This window comes from Acomys minous (genome assembly GCF_964271855.1).
Source record: "Acomys minous genome assembly, chromosome: 11".
Taxonomy (NCBI): domain Eukaryota; kingdom Metazoa; phylum Chordata; class Mammalia; order Rodentia; family Muridae; genus Acomys; species Acomys minous.
In genome coordinates, this window is record NC_140492.1 from 54,565,524 (window position 1) to 54,592,757 (window position 27,234).

General features: G+C 43.2%; 2 protein-coding genes across 4 annotated transcripts in view; both read left to right on the forward strand.

Annotated features, from left to right (window-relative positions):
* Positions 1 to 19,581, forward strand: part of GTF2E1 (general transcription factor IIE subunit 1) — a 27,013-nt gene extending 7,432 nt beyond the window's left edge. For all 3 annotated transcript variants that reach the window (XM_084801101.1, XM_084801102.1, XM_084801103.1), the window contains exons 3-5: positions 7,414 to 7,615; positions 14,854 to 15,095; positions 18,590 to 19,581. In XM_084801101.1, the coding sequence (XP_084657227.1) occupies positions 7,414 to 7,615; positions 14,854 to 15,095; positions 18,590 to 19,014 (869 nt within the window). In that variant the 3' untranslated portion in view covers positions 19,015 to 19,581. The remainder of the gene's footprint in view (positions 1 to 7,413; positions 7,616 to 14,853; positions 15,096 to 18,589) is intronic.
* LOC311608035 (small ribosomal subunit protein uS14-like) lies at positions 19,447 to 19,905 on the forward strand (the record flags this gene model as incomplete). The annotated part of the gene is made up of 2 exons (XM_084800327.1): positions 19,447 to 19,466; positions 19,581 to 19,905. The coding sequence occupies 2 exons, from the start codon at positions 19,447 to 19,449 to the stop codon at positions 19,804 to 19,806; spliced, it is 246 nt and encodes an 81-aa protein (XP_084656453.1). The 3' UTR covers positions 19,807 to 19,905.
* Positions 19,906 to 27,234: the final 7,329 nt, after the last annotated feature.

A 27,234-nucleotide genomic window follows, 5' to 3' on the forward strand; every position in this document is an offset into this window, starting at 1 on the left:
TGTGTTGGAAGCCTTTACTACTGATTACACAGAGACCACAAAAACCCATTTTAAATAAACTTTGAGTTAGAAGTAATTAGAAATTCTTAAAGAAATACATATCTTTATTAAGATTTTAACATCAACATTTAAATATGCTGTAGTTAACTCATTATATGATGTGTGTATGGGTGCCACACATACATGCCCATGTGGTACTGCTGGATTTGGAAGATCTGCAGAGTAATATGGTAAGTCTGGGATGTAAAGATTGCTAGAATGCTCTACACAAAGCATGAGGGAAGTGTGTGGTAGCCTTCAGGCCTATTTCCTGTGGCACCGGGGACAGATGAAGCCATTTTTAGGATTAACATAAAGATATACAAGCTAAATAAAATCTTTAGTTAAATAACTCAAAAATAGCCAACAGTAAGTGAGCACAGTGGTTCACACCTGTAACCCCAGCACTCAGAAGGCCAAGATAGGATGATTGCTGCAAGGTCAAGGCTAGCCTGACCTAGTAAGTTCCAGGCCATCCTAGGCTAAAGAATGAGATTCTGTCTCAAAGTCAGCAATGGTAATATGCCTCCTCTGTTGATGAGTTAGGAGTGATTTAAAATATTCAAGTAAACTTGACATCTAAACTGTTAGGGTCTGGCATTTGTGAAACTTTTGATTTGTTAGTGTCTGCCTTGCTAGGACAGGGCACTTTTTCCTGTTTCCATCTCTTAAAGCTTGGAACAGCAGATCGATGTCTTGTGTTTGCTGTTTTGTTTGTGTTTGTGACGTGTTTGCTGTTCCCAACATGCTCAAAGCACAAATTCAGAAAAAATCTAGGATTGTTTGCTCAATTGCTGAGTCTCTTAAACATGGTGCCCAAGAGGCATTAATTGGAAAATAATGTCCAAAAGCTACAGATTGGAAGAATGAGAAGAATGGATGAGCATTTGCTGCTCAAGTGTGAAGACTTGAGTTGAAATCCTAGGTACCCACGTAAAAGCTGGGGCTGGTTGTGCATGTCTGGAACCTCCACCAGTATTGCAGGGCACTCACAGGCCAGCTAGCCTACCCAAAACAGCAAACTTCAGGTTCACTGAGAGCGAGCGCCTCAGGGGAGTAAGGCAGTGATAGAGAAGAATATCCAGTGATTTTTCTCCCAGTGTACATGGGTGTGTGCCCTGTTCACACATGTGCCTGCACCACATACATCAGAAGCACACACACAAGTTATGGAAATACAGTAAACAGCAGTATCCCCCAAACCTTTAGATTCTTTAATTTTAAAATTCTGCTAATTTTAAAATGAGTTATTTTATCTTTAATTATGTGTAGATGTGTGTGTGTGGAAGTAATACGGAAGCTGGTGACCAAACTCGGCCTCTGCCAAAGCCATTGCCCCAGCCCAGACCTCTGCTGCTTTTGGTCTTTTGTTGTTTGCTTTGAGACAGTCTCACTACGTGGCCTTGGCTGGCCTGGAACTTGCTATGTAGACCAGGCTTGCCTCTGCTTCTTGAGAGCTGAGATTTGAGTCATGCGAATCCACACCTGGTTTTTGACCTCGTCAGCTTGAGAGCTCTGTTAAGACCTTATTTTGGAATGTTGACATAAGTACTAACGTACATGTGAAAAGTTGCTCTTTGGTTTTGATTCTGGTGTGATATTCAGTTGATTATTGTCTTTCAAATATGTCAAAACCTCAGATGTTCTGCCTGCCTACTGCATTTTGAGATGAATTTGATTGAAACCTAATTTAACAATGTATCGCAAGCTTTCATAGGCATCTAAGTACTGTGGTTCACATTGTCATTTTTTTTTTTCATTCCTCCTCCAGGCATGCTACATTTCCCTTCCTCTTTATAATGAGTTCCAGAACCTAGGAATAATTGATGGTTAGATTGGCTAAGTGTCCGTCTGCGGGAGGGCAGAAGCCAGCTTCCTAGATGAACGCAGTTTAGTGGTGGGGATTGTATTTGTGTATTGTCAGTACATTTAAGATCTCGGTTTCAAAAAATGCTAAACCTATCTTATGTTGCTCTTTTATATACACATTTTTGGAGCGCTGTACAATGACTCATTAAGGGATCAATTAATTTATTTTTATGATAGGACAGTGATTATGAAATATATAACTATGTTGCTTTCACATATATAAGATAATAGTAATTACTTTTCATCTGTTTTCCCATGGCCAGTTTAACTGGTGTTAGGAAAGTAGTTTGAAACTGGACAGAATAAAAGGTGACTTTGATGTTTCAACGTTTGACTTACTATTTTGATATATGTATCCCCCTAGATGAACTCTTAAATCAAAAGCTTGTAAGGAAGTGATGGGAAGTGCGTTGAAGAAGCAGGTAGTAGCTAACGACTCTCAAAGAGTGAGTACGGTAGAGCGTGGAAACAGAACGCTCTCAAACGGCTGTACTCAGAAAATGCCATGCTTCACAGAGTTTACAAGGTCTCTCAGTTGGGACTGTTTCTATCCTTGTCCCATAGTCACAGCAGCTAGCGTATTTGTGTCTTGTGAGCAGTGCCTTTCCTTGCCTTTTTGCAGAAGTCATCCTCGCTGCCCAGATACCTACAGGCCTTCCTGTCCTTTTTACTTCTTGACATTTCCATTCATACCTTAGGGCATCACAAATGACTCCCTTGAATTCTTTGTATTAGAAATGAAATAATATCCCCTTTCCTTTGCTGTTTTTTCTCTATCTTCCTTTCTTTCCTTTTTTTCATAATACCAATCTATACTTGATGTTATTTATTTATTTATTTATTTATTTATTTATTTATTTATATAATCTTGACTGTCTGCCCGTAGAATATGACTGCCAGGAAAATAGCTCAGAATAGGATTGGTTGGATTTAGGAAAACATGATGTGGAAACGCCATGGGGACATCAGACCTACTGTTTCTGGTTACAGCTTCTGTGTAGTAGTCACATGATTGTCCTGTCTCCCTGTCCAGCGGTGAGGATGTGAGCTGCCCAGTGACTCACTGCAGCATTGCACTCTCTCAGAGCAGCTGGAAATATTTTGATTTTTAATTTGTTGTTGTTGGTGCTGTTTGTTTTTGAGACAGGGTTTCTCTGTGTATCCTTGGCTGTCCTGGACTCACTTTGTAGACCAGGCTGACTTCGAACTCACAGAGATCCACCTGCCTCTGCCTCCCGAGTGCTGGATTACAGGAAAGTGGCTAAATGCTGTCCCAGTCTGTTGGACACTTCTGATAGATGTTTGATAGTGATTCTGGGGCAGATGGCCCTCTGTCTGTAGTTGGAGGAAGAGAAGCATGTCATCCTCAGGGGTCAGCTGTCTGGAGATTGGAGCCTCCCTGTCTTCTACCTGTACCTCCCATCATTTGACACCTCTGTCCCCTGTCCTTAATTACAATATCCCAGCACTTCATTGTCGAAGGGAGGCTGGTAAACGGTTTTCACTTTGGCTGTGTTTGTGCTTAATGTTTTCTTGGCTGAGTACTCACTTAGTGGGTAGATAGCTTTCGTTAAAGTTAGTAGCGAGTGAGAGGCAGGCCAGGTGCAGGCCTTCCAGCGTGATGCTCTGCACGTATATTTTCTTGATCCTTGACTTGTTGACCTTTTTGGTTGTTTTTCTTTAACCCCTTTGTCCCAAGTCCTTATCTCCCACAGTCTCCATTTTGAATTTAGTTTTGTTTTGTTTCTTATGTTTGGAAAGTTAATGGTACAGAAGTCTCTCTTTCCTTCCGCACTCCCTTTGACATGTAGCGTGCCTTCACTGCAGAGCTAGGGCACTGCTGCACTGCCAAATAGATGGCTGTGAAATTGTTCTCAAGAGCCTGTTGGTAAAAGTCTCTTTTCCTCCCTACTTAAAATGCTTATTTGCAACTGGATTTACTTTGATCCTTCTAGCAAACGTAATAGGTTAATGGTCAGCTAAGTAAATGCCAGCCATGTGATGGGCACCTAATGCTTGTTAAATCCTTTGATACAATTTCTTCCTTTTTCTATTCCTTCTTAAGAAGAGAGGACTTAGTATCTACATGGGAAAAGTTTGTTAGATTAGAGCTGTTAGACATAATACGTTGGAGAAGGGAGGCTCAGTTCAGGATGGCAGAGTTTAGTCTTTTGAATCGAGAGATTTGTTCTTTGAATCTGGGTTTAGTGGTTTTCGTCTTGGAGATGTAATCCAGTAAACTCAGCATCTCTAAACCTTTATTCCCAGACATGTCAGACTTGGGCAGTGTTATTGTGCAGACTTGCCTCTGATGAACACATGGGGTATTTATGAAGTAGCTTCTTCTTTAATAGTTTGTGAGAATAGATAGCTCCTTTCCTTGTTAATCCCATTCTTGACAAGCTGCGCACCGAATCGGTTTATTTCCTCCTGCTCCACACTGTGGGGTCTGGCTTGCATGTTCTCACATGCTTTGGCTTCAGTACTCTTGCCTTGGTCTTCTGTGTGGGAAAGATGAAATGCGCACTGGGTTTAAATCCCAATTTCTTCTCCTGTCCTTGGCAGTCTGTCAGTACAGATTAGTGAAGGCTGGCTCAGTCACATGAACAGTTGTCATCAGTCACTAATAGCAGTTCTCCAGCAGTGGCAGTATACATCAGAATTCCTTGTGGAACTTTGAAAATTCATGTTCCTGTTCCCCACTCCAGACCTTTTGGATCAGGGTTTCTGGGGATGGCGTGGGTATCACTGCTACTGGAGCAGATCAACATTTTACAGTGTTAGTTTTGCTGCCTTCCGTTCTCTCCCAGACCTGTCAGTGGCCCTCCTCTTACTGAAGGATAGTGCCTGGGGAAGCTTGGTGTTTAAAGCACTCTTGGGATCATCCAGTTTGTCCTGTAAGTTCAGGTTTACCATTCTCTTTGATAACTGTCTTCCTCCCACACTAAAATTGCAACTTATTACCTACTTATGATCTGGAACATCCTGTTTCCTTCCCCGTATTTCATCCATCTCTGGAATAAGCTTTCATCTTCCAAGCCCTGCCCCAGAAAAGTGCAGCTTTTCCACAAGCCTTCTCATGGCCTCAGCTAGAAGTCACATATTTTCTTTAGACTCTGAAACACTTATGATTTGTTTAATTTATTCTTACATTGCACCTTGGTTTCTAGGTAACTTGTTCTCTATTAAACTTGAAGCTTATTGATGACAGATTCTTTGAGAAGACCTCAGCACCACTCTTGGTGTGTGCTGAGTGTCCATGCTCCCTTTCTCTGATAGTTCACCATCCTTTCTGGTTTGGGGAAAGCTGATTTGCATTTTCGTAATGCGTAGTAAAGGTCATAAAAATGAAGACAGTATGGTAAACTGGTCTGAAGTAGTTTTGCATAAAAGGTGACATTTCTGCATTTGGCTTTTGGCAGCTGCTCCTCATTTACATCTTGTGCTTCTGTGGTGGCCACAGGACTCAGGTGTGAGGTCAACCCTTCCAGATGCAGACAGTTAGCCCTAGGACTCTCATGGTAACCCTGCCTTGGAAGTAGAGGTATTGACAAGTCTTTTAGAAATCTTTTCCCTTATAAGAATGGTTGTATAGCAAGCAGCTTTGGGTTAGTATAATAAAATATTATCTTCCTAGAACATGCTTATTGAATACTCAGTATTTAGTGATTCTCTAGATCAAGGGATAGGCATGCTTATGCTTATGGGATTTCTTTTCCTATAGTAAACCAACTACATTACAATTTCACCTGGTCCTCCTATAACTGTGTAGGAACTGGGGCTCAAGGAACTGACTCAGGTAATTATAAGCTCCAGTTTCTACTCAATGATACAAGATAGATGTAGAAAATCAGGAAGAATGACTTGTGACGGAAGCATTCACTCATTCTTGGCCATAGAAATGCATTCCACTCGGAGCATGTCGGGAGGATTTGCTGTGACATTGAAATAGAAGTGCTGGGGAAGAGACGAGAAGAGGGGATAGTCCTTGCTGTGTACCCTGCACTAGTACAAAATATCTTTCTTAATCTCTCAGGTAAAGTCTGTAGAGAAGGAAGAATTCACATCCCTGGGAGCAAGGCAAAACTGGAGATGTGTTTCAGTAGTGGTGTAGGCTATAGGGTAATAATAAGGCACTAGTTTAGCATAATAGTTGAGCTGATTTGGTTCCTCGCCATCACCCAGCTAGCTGACCAGATTGCTGAAGCTGTTAGAACTTGCATATTTGACATATTTAAGTAGACATAGTAATGCAAATGTCAGAGGTTGACATTACCCAAGACTTTGTAAACACTCAAGGTACAATAGTTAAAGTTGCTGCTCTTTTCTGTATTAGCTGTATGGTTTGGACAAGTCATAAATGAGCCTTAGTTCAACTGGCCCTTTCCAGAGTTAGTGTACAGATCAAAAAGTGAAAGAAGTGCTTTAGAAACAGTACTATATAAATAAAGTAGTTGTTAATCACAGGTGTTTATGGTTGGATTATAATGTTTTGGGACCAAATTCTACAGTGTCTTGAATGTGAAGAAGTTTAGGTTGAGCTATCAAATAGGCTTTAGAGCAGGGGGTTAGGGAATCACAGGCGTGGTACAGGGGACGGGGGAGGGAGGGCCTACAGCCAAGGCGCATGCTTAGGAAGGCTGCTGGAGGCTGCAGTGGGAGCCATGCCTAAGAAGATGACAGGAGTGGTGAAAAATTCAGGACATTTCTTTGAAATCATTGCAGTTCTATGTTGAACATCTGGGGTAGAAACAAAAATAAGTTTCTTGAACTTTACATTTGAGATTGTCTGAATACATTTCTTTGTACAAATGGCTTATAAACATAAAATGATAGTCCTTACAGAGCTGGCGCATTGGCTGAGAGCACTCCATTGCCTTGCAGAGAATCTGAAGTTTGTTTCCAGCACCTGTAGCAGGCAGCTCACAGCCTCCTCTAACTTACGCTTTGGGGACCCATAGTGTCTTCTGGCTTTGAAGGCACCTGCATGTACGTGTGTATGGGGGTACACACAAGCACACGGTTAAATCATGAATTCTAAAAAGAAGAAGAGCAAAAGAAATAGCCCTTTGACAATGCCTAGTGCCACCAAAAGCTTTCAATTTGGGGTATTTATTTGGCCTTTTCCAAAATAATAATCCAAATTTGTAACGTATGAAGAATGCTGTTGGAAAAGCATACAAATTCAACAGTAAGGTGTAAATAATTAACTGTAAGTTAAATATAAATGTGTTAGAAGTATGATTTTCAAAAACTGCTATGAGGGATGAAAATTTGAATTTTTGCATAAAAATGATGGACGTATATAAAGATGGACAGATCTGTGGTAAATATGACAGAAAATTGTAGACACTTGATGGTGGGCTCATAGATAATCGCTGTATAGTTCTTCTGACTTGTGTGTGTGTCTTTGGAAGTTTTGTTAGCACGTAGGTGGAGGCGCGGGGCTAGCTAGGGCTTACCTGGGAGATTTCCCTCTTCTGACCGAGACTTGGCTTCTTGTAGGAACTTTCCGCTGCACCTTTTGCCATACAGAGGTAGAAGAAGATGAATCAGCAATGCCCAAAAAAGATGCCCGCACACTTCTGGCAAGATTCAATGAACAAATTGAGCCCATTTATGCATTGCTCCGGGAGACAGAGGATGTAAACTTGGCCTATGAAATACTTGAGCCAGAACCCACAGAAATCCCAGCCCTGAAACAGAGGTAAGTAAAGCCTTTACCAAGAGCCCTTTAAAACTTGAACTAGTTGTAACCTTGGAGGGTTAGAGCAGGTATTTACCAGAAGACTAAAAGACTAATGTCACAGAAGTTCCAAGTTCTGCCACGCTTGTTAATTTGTGCCTGGGTCCACATCTGTCTGTACTGAACGCAGTAGAATGTGGGCCTTTGGCAAAAATACTTAAATGCTTTTCACCTCAGCCACTCCTCTGCTTGGGCCTGCACATTCAACCAATTGCTATCGAATTCTAAATTAGCTGTGCCTCTTGGGAATATTTGGAGTTTCCTAAACAACTGTCCCCCACCACACACGCACACACACACCCCACTCTGTGAGTCCTGGCTATCCTGGGACCCACTCTGTACACTAGGCTGGCCTTGAACTCAGAGATCCACCTGCTTCTGCCTCCTGAGAGCTGGGATTAAAGGTGTGCACCACTACTGCCTGGCTCTTAGCTTTTAAAGGCCAAAATTCTTTGAGGAATACAGCATCTTCCTATAGTTTCTTGTTTGTTTTTAATTTAGTGTATAGGTTTTGTCACGGGCTTTGCACACAGTTTGTTTGTTAACCCTCCTCCCTGCTTTCTCTCTCATGTCTCTTACCATCGCATCCCGTGAAGTCCCTTGAACTCTTTCCACTTTCATGTCCTGTGTATTTTACTCACTGCTACCATAGTCACACACCGCCCATTCTTTAGAACATCTTCCCCTTTTTGTAGTTTGGTTCTCTCTCTAATTCGATGATCTACACCCACACATATGCTCTCACACACATACATAAAAATTAAAAGCTAGGATTTGTGTATCAGTGAGAATATACAACATTTTGTTTTATTCTTCTAAACATTTTAAACACAAACTTCTTGTCTTACTCAATTTAAATGCAACTTTGTGAAGGTATAGTGTTACCTATGGGTTGATGCTGCTAACAGTGGTCCCTCCCCACCCCCATGTGCTATAGTGTTAGCTATGGGTTGAGACGGCTAACAATGGTTCCTCCCTCCCCCCTCCCCCTACCATGTGTTATAGTGTTTGAATTGCTAGGCAGGCTTAGTTCTACCATGCCATGAAAAGTCATTATATATATTAAAAGATTTATTTACTTTTAGTCTATGTGTATGAGTGTTTTGCTTGCAAAAATGTTAAGTATGCTGCATGTGTGGCTGGTGCCCACAGAGGCCAGGAGAAGATGTCAGGTCCCATAGAACTGAAATATGGATGGTTGTGAGCCACCTTGTAAGTGTTGGCAAGGGAACCCAGGTGTTGTGCAAGAACAGCAAATGCCTCTAACCTCTGAGCCATCTCTCTGGCCCATGGATGTATATTATATTGTTTTTTGAAAAGCATAAGAGAACTGGTGTTCTCTTGTTCTGCCCTATTTTCTTTTTCTTCTATGGTGGATTCACCCATCAATCTGTTCCTGACCATTTCTATTATATTTGTCAGGTGTTTTGGAACTTCTATTTTATTTTATCTTTTTTTTTTTAATTGAAAGTAGTATATTCTGATTCTGGTTCCCCCTCCCCCAGTTCCTTTTTAAATCCTCTCTGCTTCGTCTCCCCCAGCTCCTTTCTCCTCCCTTTCTTTCTCTTATTAGAAAACACAGACATCTAAATAAAAATAATAATATAATAATAAGATAAAATAAAAACAAACCAGAATAGGGCAAAACAAACAAAAAAGCCAAAGAAAAAGCACAAGAAACACGTACAGATCTTGAGACACACATATTTACACACATAGAAAATTCATAAAACAAAATTTTTTGTTTAATAATAAGAAATAAGACAATAATGTAATAAGAAATAAGATTCCAGGCAGCAGATTTTATATTATATGAGGTTTATTAAGTGAGCATGGGGAGAGAAGGAAGGGGGGGAAGGGGTACTCCCAGAGAGACAGAAAGACAGATAGGGAGAGAGAGGAAGAGAGAAGAGGAGCAGCAAGGTAGGTCTGTCCTTCTATACAGCCCTGGGCAGGGCCACGTCCCCGTGGCGGGTAGGAATGACATCACAGGTAGGCAGACTGAAGCAGAATCCTAACATTACTCCCTTTTGCTATAATTAAAAAATGAGGAATTTTGGATTGTTTTTATGTAAGGTCAAGTTAAAATATATAAATGTAGGTTCATTGGAAGCAGCTTTTGGCTGCCATGTAAGGGGGGGGGGAGAGAGAGAGAGAGAGAGAGAGAGAGAGAGAGAGAGAGAGAGAGAGAGAGAGAGAGAACAAAATGTCCAGATTATATAGTGAAGGGGAAGGAAAAGCTCTGTCATGAGAGTTCAGGGTTAGAGAGCAAGGTGTGTCAGCCATGTCCTGCAGATAGGGACCGAGGAGCACCAGGAGAACCTGGAGCTGTTTGTCCTGGCATGGAGCATACCATTTCAGCTTTTTGTAAAAGGATAAGGGCCGATGTGATCATCTTAACTACTTCCTGCTGACAGTAGGGCGGCGATAGGGGGCTTAAAAGGCTGAAACGTTGGCCAGGTCCTGGAAGAACAGACTGTTGAATTTGCTGTCCGGGATCTGAGAACATCTGTGGCTAAGAGAAGCAGTGCGGGTCCAGCTGATACTACCTGTGAGGTTTGACTGGAGCACCTGTGGGTAGCTGCTCTGATGATGTCCTGGATGTAGGAAGTCTGGCAGGATACTGCAACATATATGTGGGCAGAAGACAAAGTTAGTAAGTTAGGGAGAAAATTCCCTTTAGGTGTATATTTGAAACTCTTGGGAGAGCAAATCAGAGACAAGGCTTGAAAATAAGGAAAGAATGCTTGAAAATTTGGGAAGAGCAAAGAAAAGGTTTGAACATGGGGAACCTCCTTCCATTTTACCTGATTGCTGGCAATAATTAAAATGGTTCAGTTTTGGATCTGTCCAAGTTTTTGCCGAGACGTGAAAGCTTAGTAGCCCTTTATATGGTGTAGGGATTTGAAATCCTCTAAAAGACATCCCAAATGCGTGCTAGGAGGAACAGGCAACTGGACGTTCCCATGGGGATGTGCAGCCAGTAATTCATTAGGGCGTCCCCAGAACAGAGAGTGACTCAAAAAACAGGTGCACAGACTGTCCCAGTGACTCGTCAGTTTCTGACAGAGGGGAGGGATTTAATGGGGATGTCCCATGTAGGACTGAGCATTCCAAGATCTCTCAGTCTCTGCATCTCATCTAGTTGTGTGGCTTTTCTGAAGACGACTGAGCAGACACTGATGTATGAGCATAGCAGCATGTCACTAGGAACCATCTTCCTGCTCCAGTTCTTTAGCAGAACAGTAGTAGTTGAGTTTCCCCGGGAGCCATGGCCTATCTAGTCTCAGACTCTTGGCCCCCTGGGCAATGTCAGTCATGAGGTCTGTCCCTGGAGTGGGCCTCAATCAATAGTGGTTGATGATTACTTTCAAAACTTTCGTGACACTACTGCCCCCTTGTATCTTGTAGGAAGGTCACCATTGCAGACTGCAGTGGTTGTAGCTGGGCTGGTGTTTACCTTTCTCCTCTGGTATTCAGAGCACCTTCCAGCCCGTCAGCCCTGGTCAGTAGTGGTCAAGGTTCTAAGTAAGCACCAGCTTGACCGCTCCATGCTCGGTGAGTTGTGTAAGTCGTCCTTAGCATCAGTTTGTGGAGAGCCAGCAGTAGCCTTGGAGGTAGCCTGGGTTGTCTGGGGGTTTCCATGGGATCCCTTTGGCCAACAGCTCAGCCAGCAGCTCCTGTTCTCAGCACTGGAGGTTTCTTTTGGTAGCAAGAGCTGTCTAGTTGGGCTTTGTCTCCCCTGTTATTTGGTGACTCCATTTAGATTTCTTTCATATATGTATATGTTTTAAGAGGCTGCCAGGTGGTGGTGGCCCATGCTTTAATCCCAGCACTCTGAAGGCAGAGACAGGTGAACCTCTGAGGCCAGCCTGGTCTACAGAGAATTCCAGGATAGCCAGAGAAACCCTGTCTACAAACAAACAAGCAAACAACTCTCCCCCCAAAAAAACAAAAACAAAAACAAAAACAAAAAAACAAAGCAGAAAAGCAGCAGCAGCAGCAGCTTCTCCATCTTAGGTCTCCACGCAGCCCCTCAAGTAGCCCTCAGTTTAGCCGGCCCTGCTGCATTTCCTCCTTGTTTTTCCTCACTAGCCTTCGCCATTTGGTCCCCCCATTCCAGTCCGCCCCACTCCCTGTCCGTTCATAGCTACCTGCTCCATTTCCCCTTCCCAGGACGACCATGCCCCACCTCCAAGTCCCTGATCTGTACATAACTTGTGTGGTTACGTGGGCTGTACCTGCTTATCAAAGTTAACATCTACATAGAAAGGAATACATATTTGTCTTTTTGAGATTGTGCTGTCTCACTCAGTGGGACTTTTTTTGGTAGAGCTTCTATTTCTTTGTTTAGTTCCTTCTGGTATTTACTGTTTAAAAATAGGAAGTCCTGAGCTAATTTCATTTCTTCCAGTTGAACAGAGACGTCTGTAACTTTATAGTTACTGTGGACGTACCTCCTCCTGCCAGGTGTCAGTTAGAGTGTCTTTGTCTGTGATGAGTTGTCCTCTGTGACCAGGGGCTCTGACTTAGAACAATGCATAGCTCAGTTGCATGCTAGAGGGTCTAGATTCTTCCATCTCTGTTCTCTCCTGTTGAGCTGTCTTCTTAGGACTATGAGGGTCCAAATGCAGCGAAGATGGCATCCTTCCCTGGGTCTTATTTTAAAACAGGACTAAAGAAACGTTATGGAAAATACCCTTCATGCTATCTGTCCCCCACTGCTTTACTGGCTAGAATTACTTTGTCTATTTATTTTAAACCAATATCAGATAAGGGGAATGAAATTAGATCATTGGTACTCAGACCAGCCAGGTTTACTTTGCCTGGGAGAGTTCCCAGAGTTCTAGCTATTGATATTTAAATAAAAATAGAGGCGCCAGGATGAATAGGGAAGTGTTACCATTTCATTGCAGGCAGCCTCCTGTTGAACCTGAGTTAACTCATTGCTGAGACGCAAACATTTACCGTCATTTAATTGATGCCCCAAATAAAATCTACCTTATATTTCTCTTAAGAATGCCAAAAATAAGATTTTTAAGATGGTCTTCTTTATTCATTCTGCTTGTCATTTCTATTTTTCTTGTCTTTCTTTCTTCCAAGTACATTTTATGACTTCATGAAATCATCAAGGTTAACTCTATGAGGCTATATGTTCAAGATTATGTGTAAAGAGAAACAGTCTTAGGGAGTCCTGATAGTGTAAAGCTACCATCATTGTCATTGTCACTATCATCATGGTCACAAGAGTGAGGTAAAGATAGGTCCACTCCAGAGCATTATGCCTTTCTCTCTCCTGACAGGCCATAGCTAACTCAGGACGCCACATTTGAGGCAGACAGATATAAAAAGCAGGTCAGGTACAGCAGGGGGGGAAATACTGGCTAAGGATAGACAAAGCATTGAAAGGAGACAGGCAAGGAGAACTCAGCGTGTAGTAAAACCTGAAAACAAAGTGGATCAGGATGAGAGAAGGAAAGGAACATGAATGTCAAGGGAGGAAAAACAATCCAAAAGCCAAGCTGCACTGTAGTAGCTAGTCAGACTACAGTAAAGGTAGCTGCAGGGGTAGAAAGGGACAGGTATGGCTGAATTCAGACAAGTGGTGATTGATTCAAAAAGTAACATCATGTGAATGCAGAAGGGAACAGAAGGTGGAGAGAAATCAAGTGCTTGCAGTTGTAGCATGAGACATCAAAAAAAGTAAGACATAATGATGGAATGGATATATTTGGACATAGCCAGAGCAGGAGCATGGAGAGAAATAGGGAGGAAGTGAAACAAATTATTAAGGCCAGATAGGACTGGTACCAGGAGAAACGCTGTGGGTGAGAGTGATGCGAGCACTCCTGGCAACAGGTAGGATAATTGAAAAAATGCAGAGGCAGCAGCTGGAAGCCATGCGTTAAGTAGCTGGAAAGAGCTTGTTGCTTGGTTTCAAAAGTATTCTGACCAGAAGCAGGGCAGGAGGGATGAGATGAGCCCCAGACTGCCCTAGAGGATGGTCAGGAGCAGTGTTAGAAGACACACGTGACCACTCAGGCATGTTCTTGAACACAGGCACATCACTGGAACCTCAGCTCAGCGTGGGTTGGAAAACCCAAGGGGCTCTGAGGTGGTTTCAGAAAGAAAGCATCACAGTGAGCAGAAAAACAAGGATGCTGGTTCCTAGTAGCTTCTAAGAGAAGAAGATTAACAAAAAATGTTGTTTAGATTTAGGATCACATAGTTTCAAAAAGAATATCGAAATGGAGGGAAACGATTTAGAGAAATGTGGGAGAAGTCAAGGGAAATCATGAGGTATAGAGTACCCGTGGTCACTGAACAAACGTTACAGAAGGGGTAGGGTGAGCAGGTAGTTCAAGAGACATGATGGCTTAATGGAGTGAGACCTCTAAACAGGCCTGTTCAGGACAAATTGACACAGATCAAGACTGAAAACAGTAAGCAGGGAAGGAGGCAGCAGCAAGAAGGAAAACCTGGCTTAGCTCGTAGAAATGGGGAAGTCTGGGGATTGGAGACCAGAGGGAGGCTGAGGCCTGTAGCACGCTGACAAGGCGAGGAGGGCCGTAGAGGTTAAGACCAGACCACACAGGAGGCGGATGAGAATCCTGCTGAGGGGAGAAGTGGCTGGAGCCAGGGAGTATAGTTGTAGAAATAGAAAGACCAGCTGCATAGAGGCTGGGTTCTGAAGATGGGTGTGCCCTGTTCAGTGGTGAGTGGCAGGAGGAGAATATTAATCCTAAATTGAGATCTGATGCTGTAGAATAATTTCCTAACTTCTTCCATGGTTGCACACAAAACCACCCTAGATTGAAATTAAACTGAGAAAATATTTTAAAAATACAATAGTCTTTATTTTGTTTTGTTTTAAATAAAATTCTCATGGAAGATATGACTAGCAGTGGTTCTGCCAGCCTAGTGTCACTAAGTAGGCTGTCACTGTGTCCTTCCCCTTCCCCAAGCATATTAATGGACACATATAAACCTCTAAAACATTGGTCATTCATACATGCGAGTGTTTGCAGAACTTGAATATGATGTAATCCATACTTACATGCTACAAGTTGTTGAAGCATGCCTGCTGGATTGCAAGACAGCTTTTGTTCATACCACTAAAGCATTAGCCTTCTCTTCAGCTGCCCTTCGTGCTCAGCCCCAGACCCTAAGAGTTCCTCTGTGCTCTAATCTTTGTACAGCAAGGACCGCACAGCAGCCACTCCTGGAGCTGCTGGCCTGGCAGGTGGGCACCACCGGGAAGCATGGACCAGCAAAGGCCCCTCGTATGAGGACTTATACACTCAGAATGTTGTCATTAGCATGGACGACCAGGATGATGGTCATCGCACCTCGCTGGAGGGGAAATCTGCCAAAGAGAGGCCCATTTGGTTGAGAGAGAGCACGGTCCAAGGAGCATATAGTTCTGAAGAGATGAAGGAAGGTAAGTGAGAAGTCAGTAAGATGAATGTGTCATGGATTTGGTGGAAAATAACTCAGCTTAGAAGGAGAATATCTGGGTGACTCCTGGTTTTGTTGAAAATAAATACATTGTATGACACTGAGCAATAAGCATTAAAACCAACCAACATGTTCTATTATCTTTCAGCTAACTCAAAATAGCAAATAGGTTTTTAAATCTCTTTTAAAAATGTACTTATTTTGATGTGTTTTAGTGTTTGCCTGTACATATGTGTATGTATTGCATGCACAGCTAGTATCCAAGGAGGTCAGAGAGGATGTCAGGGACCCTGGAACTAGTCACAGAATATACAGAGATACCACATGATAAAGTGTTGAGTGTGCCTTTGTCTAAGAAGATTGATAGAACTTTATTCTAGACACTTTTCTAAGTCTCTGAGCCCGAAAGGGTTAGCAGTTGGGTAATAACTTTTTCAAGTGTAAGAAGTGCAAGGCTTTGTAAGTTCTAGCTTAGGTACTGGAGTCAGCCTTGCATGATGATATAGAAAACAGCCCCTGAAATTGTACTGCAAAAACTGCTGAGGAACTGGAAAGCAGAGGCCATGGGAATGCAGTCTCTGTACCTGGGCTAGGTGGTGTTATTAGCTGTCACATGAATGGGCTCTTCAGTGCTGAGCATCGTCAGCTGCTGAAAGCCACCTGTGTTTTAACCTTCTCTCCTAAGATTTGCATTTAGTATACTATATATACCAGCAGTGATGAAGGTGAGGAGGTGTAGGTACTGAGGCTGCAGGGAATTGATTCCATGACAACCATACTTTTCCTTCCTCCTCACTGATTAACTGCGTTATTTAGTTATTTTGATGTATGTAGTAGTTTGGTTGTATTATTTAATAGATTTACTTTCCCAAAATTGTCTTCTTCCTGTTCTTGAAGCAATAGCATCTTTTTTAAAATGAACTTAAAAACAAAATTAACTCAGATAAAATTATTTTTAACCAATAAATATGCAATTAAGCTAATAAGTTTAACTTTAGATATTTATAATGTCTAGGATAATAGAATGAGTCATGGGGCTTTAATTACCTAGTCTCCCCAAGTCTTCTGTGTGAGATGGTCAATATTTGTCTAAATCTACACACTTAGACTTGTCATTGTTTGTCACGATGTTGACATGGGCTAATCATGTTCAATATCATGTTTGTCCTGTACTGAATTTCCCTCAAACATCAAGTTATTTTTTATACCTACCTGAATTTTTGCTGACGTCAGTCATATCTTCATTACTACGCCAAAGCTCTAATTCCTACACTCTTGCTTTAAACAAAACAAAACAAAACAAACAAACAAACAAAAACCAGTGGCCCTCTTTCCGAAAGTCATTTGCAATCAGAGTTTTTATTTTGTCTTTTTTTCAGACTATCTCTAGCCCTAATAAACGTGAGACCCAGTCACCAGAACTGCACCTGTAGCTTATACACAGTCACTGAAGATTCAGGTCCTATCTTCAATACTGTTTTGGTTTCTTCCTGACATTTGTCATTTGGGTTCTGGAAGCATGCTAGGACTGATACCATGAGAAACATGCAGGGACCTTAAGGAGGATTCTGTCCCGCCTGTTCCTTTTTGCTGTCTTGTACAAACTTTAGCTTTTCAAAACGTTTTTCTACGCCTTGGATATTCAGCCCCCAAATTGGTTAGTAGCATTAGTGAACTGGTCTGAGGGTGCGCGTCTTCTTTGTAACTCTTAGCTGTTACATATGACTTCCTGCAAGTCTGACCTCTGCTTTCTCGACCAGAAGCATGCACACTCATCTTTTTTGTTTTGTTTTGTTTTGTCTTAATCTGTAACAAAACAATCCCTCCCCCCAGCCTTGTGGTCATCAGAATCTATTGGATTTGTATTCATTTATTTTATATAATGGATTTGCATTTCTTCTAATTTTGTACTTTGAACATTAAAATACCATGTTGGTAAATTTATTTAGAGCAAGCTCTCTTTCGAAACAGCTTGCCCCAAGGGCCGCGTGCCTCCCTGCCTCCCTGCTGCAGTGCTGCTGTGGCAGCGAGCACTCTGGGAGGAGCCTCTGCCCTCAGCAGTGTCTGACTTTCATTCTGAAGTCCATGGTACACTAAGTCTCTTCTCTTCCTCTGCCCAGTATCTCATGTTCTTTTCAAACATCCAGCTTCCAGCTGAATGTTCGGTATGGTAACAAGGTGATTTCAGTTAACTCCTGGCCAGAACTGACCATTTTCTGAACCTTCTCTTAATGCTTGGTAATTTTCCTATCTATCAGACCCATTGTGAGTACCTCATATTCACTTGGGCTCCACAGTGAGCAAATACTATTATTTTTTCCATTGTTGTACTTGGGGAAATTGGAGAAGAGAAAATTAGTGCAACTTTACCCAAACCACACAGCCAATATATATGTGTTACTGTTGTAGTTAAGGAGGCAGTTTCCAAGTGCCACTTTTAATCCTTTTATGTATTTGAAAGAGGAGTCTGTTTGATTCTAACAGAATGCAGAATACAAGCATTCTTCTTAAATGTGTCATCTGCAGTGTATTAGCCAAGATGTGTGTATAAAGTGGTGATATGTGGCGAGGGAAAATGTGTTCCTTAAATTAGTAACCTTTTTATAATGAGTTCAGATCTGTGCAGTTTGCTTCAGGAAAAATGATACTGCCATTTATTATTTGCTTGTTCAGCAAATTCTTACTCACTGCCTAGCACGTGACAGGTATTGTCCAGTGCACTGGGTTACAGTGAGTAAGGAAGATTAAAACTTTCCGTGCCAGAATCTTCATCTTTAGGAAGAGAGCAACAGAGGCAGGAAGCCTACGTCATCATGTGGGGGAAAACAGAGAACCTTGGTAAAGTGACATTGGAGTAAAGACATAAAAGATGGAGGGAGTTAGTTGCATAGAGACTTAGAAAAATAATAATTCTGTGAGAGCAAACAGGCAGTACAACTGCCCTGAGGAGTATGCACAGTGAATGAGGGCGGGAGGATGGGTAGGTGGCCAGGAGCAGTTCAGGATGAGGCAGCATTTTATAGGCACTGTATGGCCTCTGGCTTCTCCTCCTCACTAGGCGAAGAGCCACGCCCACATTCTCTGCCGTACCTGCTGCTGTGCTTGGTCCTATCTCGGCATTACTCACAGGTTCTTGTCCAGAGTCGTAGGTGCACCTTTTGTCACCTTTCTAAAGTTTAGAAATCAAAATTTTTGCTCAAGATAGTGCGGCTGCGTGGGGGAGAGGGAGAACTCACACTTGTGGAAGCTTCTGTCACCTGTAAATTCCATGTGCTTAGTCATTGTGCTACTCCAAGCTCTAGTTGTGCAGAAGCATTTGAGATCGTTTGTACAACAGTAGCTCAGAAAATGGAAGCAGTGAGCTCTGTGTTGTTTTTACCGATTTAAACTTTACACACGTGAGTCTATTTTTACATCAGTTACAAATGAATGTTCTTTGTACTGAAGGATCTTGACTTTGTGGGTTGTAACTTCCAGGTGGCATCGATATGGACGCATTTCAGGAGCGTGCGGAAGCCCGTGCGGGGCCTGATGACAATGAGGAGGTCATGCGAGCGCTACTCATTCACGAGAAAAAGACTTCTTCTGCGACAGCTGGCTCGGTGGGAGCAGCCGCTCCAGCCACGGCTGCCAATGGCAGTGACTCGGAGAGTGAGACCAGTGAGTCAGACGATGACTCTCCACCCCGGCCAGCAGCCATGGCTACTCATCATCGGGACGAAGAGGAGGAAGATGATGAGTTTGAGGAAGTGGCGGATGACCCCGTTGTTATGGTGGCTGGCTGCCCGGTCTCCTACAGTGAAGTTAACCAGCGGCCAGAGCTGGTAGCCCAGATGACGCCAGAAGAGAAGGAAGCATACATAGCCATGGGGCAGCGCATGTTTGAGGATCTCTTTGAGTGAGCTTTCCCCATTTCAGAGGGAAACTGCCCACCAGGTGCTCAGGTGGCTGCCTGCCTCTTTATGCAGAGCACCTGTTAATCTAGTACTGAAACATAATAGGAGAGGAATTTTTTTTTTTTTTTAAGTCAGAAACTTCCCAGAAAGGTAGGCAGGCTATAAGGTAGGCTACCCTCTTATTACTAAAGTATTAACATTTTTCTGTAATTCCTTGTCTAATTTTTTCCTTTCCTTATTAAGACATATTTTCCTCACTCTGACTAAAATGTTGCTGTCTACCTACATAACCCTACTAGGAAAAACTTTTCCTAGTATTATAACTATATCCTGGTCAAACATTTGAGATAATTCCTTATATTCCTCTCAACAACAGCAGCTTGCCAAGAAACAGATCGCTGATGAGGGGAATGCCCAGACACCTCATCTTTTCTCAAAATGGAGTTTGGGGTCAACCTGTAAAAGGAGTGAGAGAGTACAGGGCGGGGCAGGGGGTCTGAATCTTAAGTTGATGTGTAAACTAGAGTTCATATCTGTAGAACTGATGAGTCTGGGGGAAAAAATCTTTAAAGAGCGCATGCGTGCGCTAGCTCGCTCCTTTTTCCTCGTTGGCTGTCTGAAGGCAAGCTGGGTCACCAGCAGCTCTGCTGGAGTCACCCACGGAAGTTCAGGCAGGGTTCTCGCTCCTGCTGCGTTTGCTCTAACCGCCAGGGTCTGATCCTGAAATATGGGCTCGACATGTGCCGTCAGTGTTTCCCTCAGTACGAGAAGGACACAGGCTTCATTAAGTTGGACTGAGCGACCTTGAGTGGATTATTCAAGACTGTCTACCCAGTGAAACCGATCATGCTAGCCTTTGTACATAAAGAATAAAAAAGTGAAGACCTTCAAAAACAACTGATGAGGCTGGTAGATTGTTTTGTTTCCTTATATGGTTTGGGTTATATTTTAGGTGACAGATGACAAAGCAGGTTAAGTACACCCTCATGGAGAAAGTAGAGGAGAGCATGCACAAAGGGCAAGGAGTCTGTCCGGGGCTGAAGAACTGTGAGCGTTGGGGACTGTGCCGTAGAACTGCCCCGGTTTGATTCGGAGCTCCTTGATGTAAAGCTGAGACCGGCCCTGCTTTTCCCCTTCTGCAGCCCTTTTGCCAGGTCTCTTAACTAAGGAGCCTATCCTGGTAGAAATCAGTATAGATCTACTGATGCCTCCACTCTCTCCTCACTTTCTTCTAAGCATCATCAAAGCCTTTATCTGTCCCTCCTTTGAGGCTCGTCAGACAACGTATTTTAGTGCCTCTGCTGGGTTGTTGAGCATCGAACCTCAAGGAACATAGTCACGTAGCATGGTATTATTCCTGAAGGCACAACCTTAAAAGTAAAGGACTTTGATGAAAGGTCTACAACAATTAAAATTTTATAGTGTTTTCCCTTGCATTGTGACTTTTAATTATCATTTTGAAGTGTATGTGTGAAGCTAAGAGCATTTTAGAGTATCTGAGCCTTGTTTAAAGTGACGATTCATTTACCTGGTGGCTGGATGACTGAATATTGACAGTCTGGTTACTACTGGTTAATACTGGCTCATTTCTAGCTCTAGCAACTTGGAGCATAACTAGACTGACTGTTCTTCCCGTTTAAAGAGGTTGGAGGCTTCTCAGTGGCCATCATCTGACATCAGAGGTACAATTGGATGTGATCTACACATTTTTGGGAGCAATAAATTAATTGCTTTAGAATACCTTTTATGTATTTATCTTAAATACATGAACTGTTCAGCTTTAAGTTTTGTTTTTTAAACTTTCATGGTTCTAGAAAGACGTTAAGTTTTAAACTGAGTAATTTTAAATATGTTCTTTGTTGTATTTTCTGAGTGTGTGAGTGTGCATTTCTGTGGTGGAAAATGACTTAATAAAGGCACTTGTTAAAACAGTGTATGAAATGCATGAGGGATGATTGTGCTCACTAAATCTGCACTAGTCAGGAACTAAGTATTTTCCAATGCAAATAGAGCCATTCATAGGAAGGCCTGGGGAAGAAAAGGTGTCCATATTGTGACGCATGGGAAGGATTCACATTTTCTGTCAGGGACATCGGGTGCTGTGTGCAAGACACTTTTAGCTTCTTTATTTGACTGATGATTTGGAACAAGCATGAAGCAGGGATGGTGGTGTGAGTGGAGGTAGGGAATGGCACTTGCACTGACCTCAGTGCCGTCTACAATAGAAAAGAGAAATAGAAATAGCATGTAAATGATGGAATACATGTAGAAATAGTGGAATGACAAAAGCAAATTCTATGTTAGTGTTAGGAGTTTTAGGTATATTCCTTTTTTTGTATTTAAATTCTAAGTTAATCAAATTAAAATAAGACAATATAATTTAATATGTAAATTTTGACTTGCTTCTACATTTCAATAACATGTAATAGGCCTCAGGACAGCTTGCTCTTATTTTATTAGACAGGTATGTTTTTCTCAAGCTGCTCAATAACCAAAAATGGGAATGCTGCTAACTGCTAGTCTCTGACCCTCTACAAAGGCAGAGCTCTCCCCAGAGGTGGCGATGTGAAGAGGGACCCCAGGGCGCCAGGAGTTATCACCACCCACAGCTTGTCGGGAGGGGCAGGCAGGAGCGCAGTTTCTCTGAGTTGGGTTGGCCATCTTTTCATGGTGCTGGGTCAGCTGTCTATGTAGCCCATCTTTCCCACTGCTCTCAAGCTTTTCCTGGACTTGTTAACACGGAACACTGCTCTAGTATCATTTCTTAAGGAAAGCACTGCTCCTCGGCGGGGAAGGAAGCCAGGGGCGGATCTTCTCTCTACTCTGCTACCTTGGTTTCTCTGTCTACACTACCTGCATGGATTCTATCCAGTATCGTTAACCCCAGTCTGTGTACTAGCAGGGTCTTCACTGGGGGAGGGAAGGAAGGCATCAGGAAAAGCCTTTTGTGTGTGTGTGTTGGGGGGGGGGGAGGACAGGTGACCTTTTTTGTAGGAATCAGCCATGAAATTTGAATAAGATTTCAGCTTCCCTTTTTCTTTTCCATGACATCTCCCCCCATCCCCTAAAAGGCTTTGGAACGTTTTCATGAGTTCTAAGTTCCTGCTCCTTTCAAATAGCTGCCTTTTAAGCTTGTAGAGCATCCAGAGGGCCTGTCGAGATGGCTGCCTCCCTAGCCAAGGAGCCAGCGTGGGAAGTTAATCATGGCTACCCTAGCCCTCGGATATCCAAACGTGTCTGGGTGCTTCTTGTCATCTGCCCTTGAAGTTGATGCTTTTTGCTTATTTTGAAGCCTCTCCTCCGACCTTTCCACAAAACATTTTAAGGAATATTAAATTCAAATGACTTAAAAGTCTATTCAGCAAATCCTGGTGTAAGTCAGGGGACCGGGTGCTAATCCTAACACTGGCTGGACAAACACCTCACCTCGATGCTGTTACCCAGTGTAACATTTCCCCGCCATTTTCTCAGCGGGTCAGTTATGGATTGATTGTACTAGGGTCCCCAGGTTTATTCCAGCTCCTAGGGAGGTAAGTGGTACATATTTTTAAAATAAGGCCAAGCAACACTAACACAAACGCCCTGTGATGTGCTAGAGGAAGTCAAGACCAGGCAGAGGGCGTTTTAATTGAGAGACTAAGGTGGAAGATGGGACTCAGAACTGGCAGTGTCACGAGTCACAGAATGAACGGCAGCCAGTGGGGTTTCTGCTGCCCCATCTTGCTGTGGTATTTCACTTCTAGTCATCTGCACGACTAAGGGAGGAAGACTAATTGAGTATTTTTATAATTGTTGGCATGATAAGAGGTTGGGGCACCAGCAGGAGACAGGAACAGCCAGAGCAAGTTCACTTTATTCCGTCAGTTGGCTCCATGCCTAGATTTCCAGCCAGGACCACAGTAAAAGAGATGTAGATTTGTTGATCCCCCACCCCCACCCCATCTTTATTCCTGAGTTGTTTTTTTTTTTAAAGGAAGTATAAAATAACTGTTTCTTATTCTCAACTATTAAAAGCCATGAGGATTGGTGGAGCTCTTTGTCTTAACAATATAAGGCCTCAGGCTGGATCTCCCACCACGGGGAATAAAAAGCCCTCAGATTTTTAAAATTGGCACGATTTGCTCCCTATTGTTTTTTGCTTTGTCTTCATCAGAGCTATGTTACCTTTAACAGCTGGGCTGCTGTCACTTTTTTAATAGCTAAAAATTCCCTCCCAGAAAATGACTTTTAGAAAGAAACCAGTCCTATGGCAAATTGTTCATGGGTTTTTCTTGTTTTGTTTGGTTCCTGTTTTTTTTTCCCCCTGCCATAAAAGAAAATAAACTGAACAGGATTAGTGCAGACACTCTTAAAACCTGAGAAGCCAAAGTGGGTTTAGAATGGGGAAGGTGATGAAATCTCCCTTTGGAGAGCTAAAGGGATGCACCGGTTGGTTCCCCCACGCCTTTAAGTGCAGGAGCAGATAAACTGGCCTGTCTTCGGAATGAGCTTTACCTCCCGAGAACCAGAGGCAGCCCTTCGAATTCACTCAGAAAGCCGCTAGGCCGAGTGCATGACCCAGTTTCAACCGGCAGCTCACGATTCCCATCACACAAAAACGCGTTATCGCCTACCCGGTGTAAGTAAGTCTGTGAAATTAGCCTAGAAAGAGTGCAAGTGCCAGGCTCTTGAATCACGGCAAGACATACAAGATGGTTGTATAGTCTCATCATTACATAAATGTACCTAATGCTTTAAAGTTACCCAGTTAGGAATATATATAGTAAAAACTGAGACCTCCTCAGCCCACCCCCATCTCTCTGTGCTGAGGAAACCATTGTTGACAGTCTGCTTGTCATTCTGTGCATCTTCTAGGCTTTTAGCCTCAGTACTATGTAGAAGTGGAATTTTTGTTTTGTTTGTTATTTCTGTAACAGAGTCATAAGAGAAATAGCCAACGGGTGTGATGGTCTGCCTTATGTTACTGTAACAGATAGCCGAGGCGGGTTCCTCTCTAAGGAACAGACATTTGTGTTTAATGAGTTTTTGGAGGCTGAAAGTCCCAAAATCAGACTCCCCCATCTGTTTGGCCTCAGGTCGGGGCCCCGCTTGGCTGCAACACGAAAGGGTGGAGAGAAAAATGGCCGTTTGCAGAGGAGGCCAGGCACTGGGAAGGACTTGCTTTTATTGCAGCATGCTCTCGAAAGAACCCGTTTGGAGAGTCAGCATTAGTTGGCCCCTTCTGCATTCCCAGCGATGTGACCGTCATTAGGTCCCAGCTCCTAAATGTTCCTCCCATCCCAGAACGACCGCGCCGACCGCACCTCGGACCAGCCTAGTACATTCATCCGGATCAGCAGGACCCCTCCAGATGCTGCCAAATTGTCCTTTTAAAAGGTGGCCGGCGATGATGAACGGGAAGTCCTGGCCTGGACTGGAGCTTCTGTCAGGAGGCATAGTAATAGTCTTGGTGTCCCGAGTCCGTGTTGGTAGGGAGATGCGGACATTTTTTTGAAAGATGGTGGAGAGAGAAGTAATATGATTTAGTGACTGGACAGGATGGTTTTCTTGGATGAACCTGAAGTTTCTGTGTGGACAGTGGCTCTGCTCACTGGGACTGGAAACAGAAGGGGCAGGGCAGTCTCCACACTCGGCAGATAGCTCCACCATTTTTACCAAAAGGGCAACCTAAAAACTGCTAGCAGCTGACCTGTTTTCTTTTTTCACTGTACATCAAATGTATCACCCAGTCCTGTCGGACTGAAAACATAATCTAACTTATATAACCTGATTCTGAAGGTGGAGCTGACAGGACTCACCAACGAACTGGAGATGCCTTGTAAGCCAGTTCTAGGGCCTTCGCCACTACTTTTTCTCTTCTCAGCCATGGTGACTCTCACCTTGCTGACTGCAGCCACCTCCAGCTTTTCTCCCTGCATCTACCACACACACACACGCGCGCGCACGCGCGCGCGCGGATTTAAAAGAAAAAAGTCATAAATCAGTTTTTTCTTTGAATAACATCCAGCTCTCTTACCCTTTCCAGCAGTTCCTATTTGGTCTGGCCTTTAACTGCTCGCTCCTTCCACTAATTTCCTCGTTGAAAACTCTTAGCTTGCAGAGACCATCTTTTTGCCTGCCTTAGGTCCAGTCTCTGTATAAGACACTTAGCCATTCCTGCCTGTTACTGCGTTCATAAGCACAGATAACACCTCCGAAAGGCCAGTCCTTCTTTATTTTCCTGTTTTGTTTATTAATTGCACATTTGAATTTTGAAATAAATGTCTTCTTTATGCCCATCATCCCTCTCCCTCCCACCCCCCCCTAAAAATAAAGTGTAAGCCACCAGAGGGCAGGCCACCAGCATGCAGAATGAACTCCGCTGCGGGGTGAGCTCAGCAAGTACGCCGTGGAGGGATGGGCAGATGAGTTAGCAGTCGAGGGGTACGAACTTTTCTGTACCAAGGCCGATCATTTTGTTCCTGCCTGAATCGCAAATTAGTTAATTATGCTCGTAATCAGATAATTATGCTCACTTGTGATTCATGGTGCCTAGGGCTCTGTCTGCAAGCCCATCAGTAGGGGGTGCTGGGCTATAGCTTCTGAGGCGCAGCTTAGCCATCTTGAAGCTTCGGTTCTGGGAGCCATTAGCTTCATCGTTTGTGGCAAAGGAAATGTACTGAGTAGTGGGGCTGCATTCTCTAGATATGGCAGCCACTTGTTAAGTGTGGCTGCCGAGTACTTGAGATATATCTCACCCAAGTGGAAACGTGCTAGAACTGAATAGTATACACTCAAGGTTTGACTACTCAGCGTGGAGATTAATAGCACAAGCTAATTTTCATATTGATTATGTTTTTTTTTTTAAAGAGTAGTACTGTAGATGTGTTGGGTTAAAGAAAAACACTATTAAAATAATTTTTAACTGTTTTTCCCTCTTTTGAAGTGGCTAGTAGAACTTTGAAAACTCTTAAGAGGTCACATTTGTAGCTTGCTTTATGTATTTCTATGGACAGACAGTCGTGTGTGCACATATGTGCTTACATATATGGGTGGGTGCCCATGGAGGCCAGAGGCATTGGACCTCTGGGAACTGCAGTTATGAGCAGTTGTGAGCCACCTGCTATGGGTGCTGGGAACCAAACTCTGGTACTCTGCAAGGGCAGCAAGAACTCTAAAATCCCGAGCCATCTATCCAGCTCCTAGCGCCAACTGTTCTGCTTAATGGCTGCTGGCAGCCCCACTCACACAGTTCGCCTGGATGCGGCACCACCCTTGCCCCTCCCATCACTTCCCCGGAATGTCAGCTTTGTCTTGTGTGTAGGTTCAGTATTCTTGGAGACCATAGTGAACTTTGCTGCTGGTTTACTCTTTTCCCTTTGTGGCTGTATGGGGGAGAACGGAGTGGGGCGCTCTGTTTCTTTCCTGAGGGGAACTGGCAGCATTGTTGATAAGGATGTAACAAGTTCTTAGCTGGACCAGTGGCACTATACTGGACAAGGAAGCCCCACCAGAAGAGGAAGAGCTGAGAGGCGGGAACTAAGCCAGGACAGCGGGAAGCCCTTTGTGCTGATTATAGTTAAATTGCTCCTGTGTTTACCATGAATCTTTTGCTTCTTGCTCACTATAGCGCTCCGTTCAGTTCTCGGGCTCAAGGCCTGGCACGTAGGTAGTAGTCGTCAGTATGCACTGGCTGAATGAGTGAACCATAAATTACATGGCAGTTTCTCCAGACCATGAACAAGCTATGAAAGATGCATTTTCTTTGTTCATTGTATAACTCATGTCTATGATACTAATTTGTATTATCTGTCTACAGCTTCCTTTTTAGAAGAACATTTTTTACAAAGGACATCCCCCCCCTGCCCCCCCCCCCCCGAGTAACTATTTAAACCACCTCACCAGAAGTCCATCTAACAATGCATCTAACCTAAGGCTCGCGCAGGAATTTATGTCATGTTTGTTAACGTCGTTCTTTAAGGAGAAAAATGTATAAAGAGCAAAGGTTGGAATATTTTCTTCCTTTGTGTTTGTGCTTTATTCAATTTATTTACTTTTCCCAGCACTGGGGAGTTGACCCCTGGGCCTGGCGCATGCTGAGCAAGCCTTCCATGGCCAAGCTGCATTCTCAGCTCTTCCTTTCAATTTTCTTTTTCTTCTTCTAAAATCAACTAAGAACTTAACGTTTCTCATAATGGAATCGGTGGCTGTGCTGGTCTTCATGCTGTCGGAGGTGCAGGTCCTTCT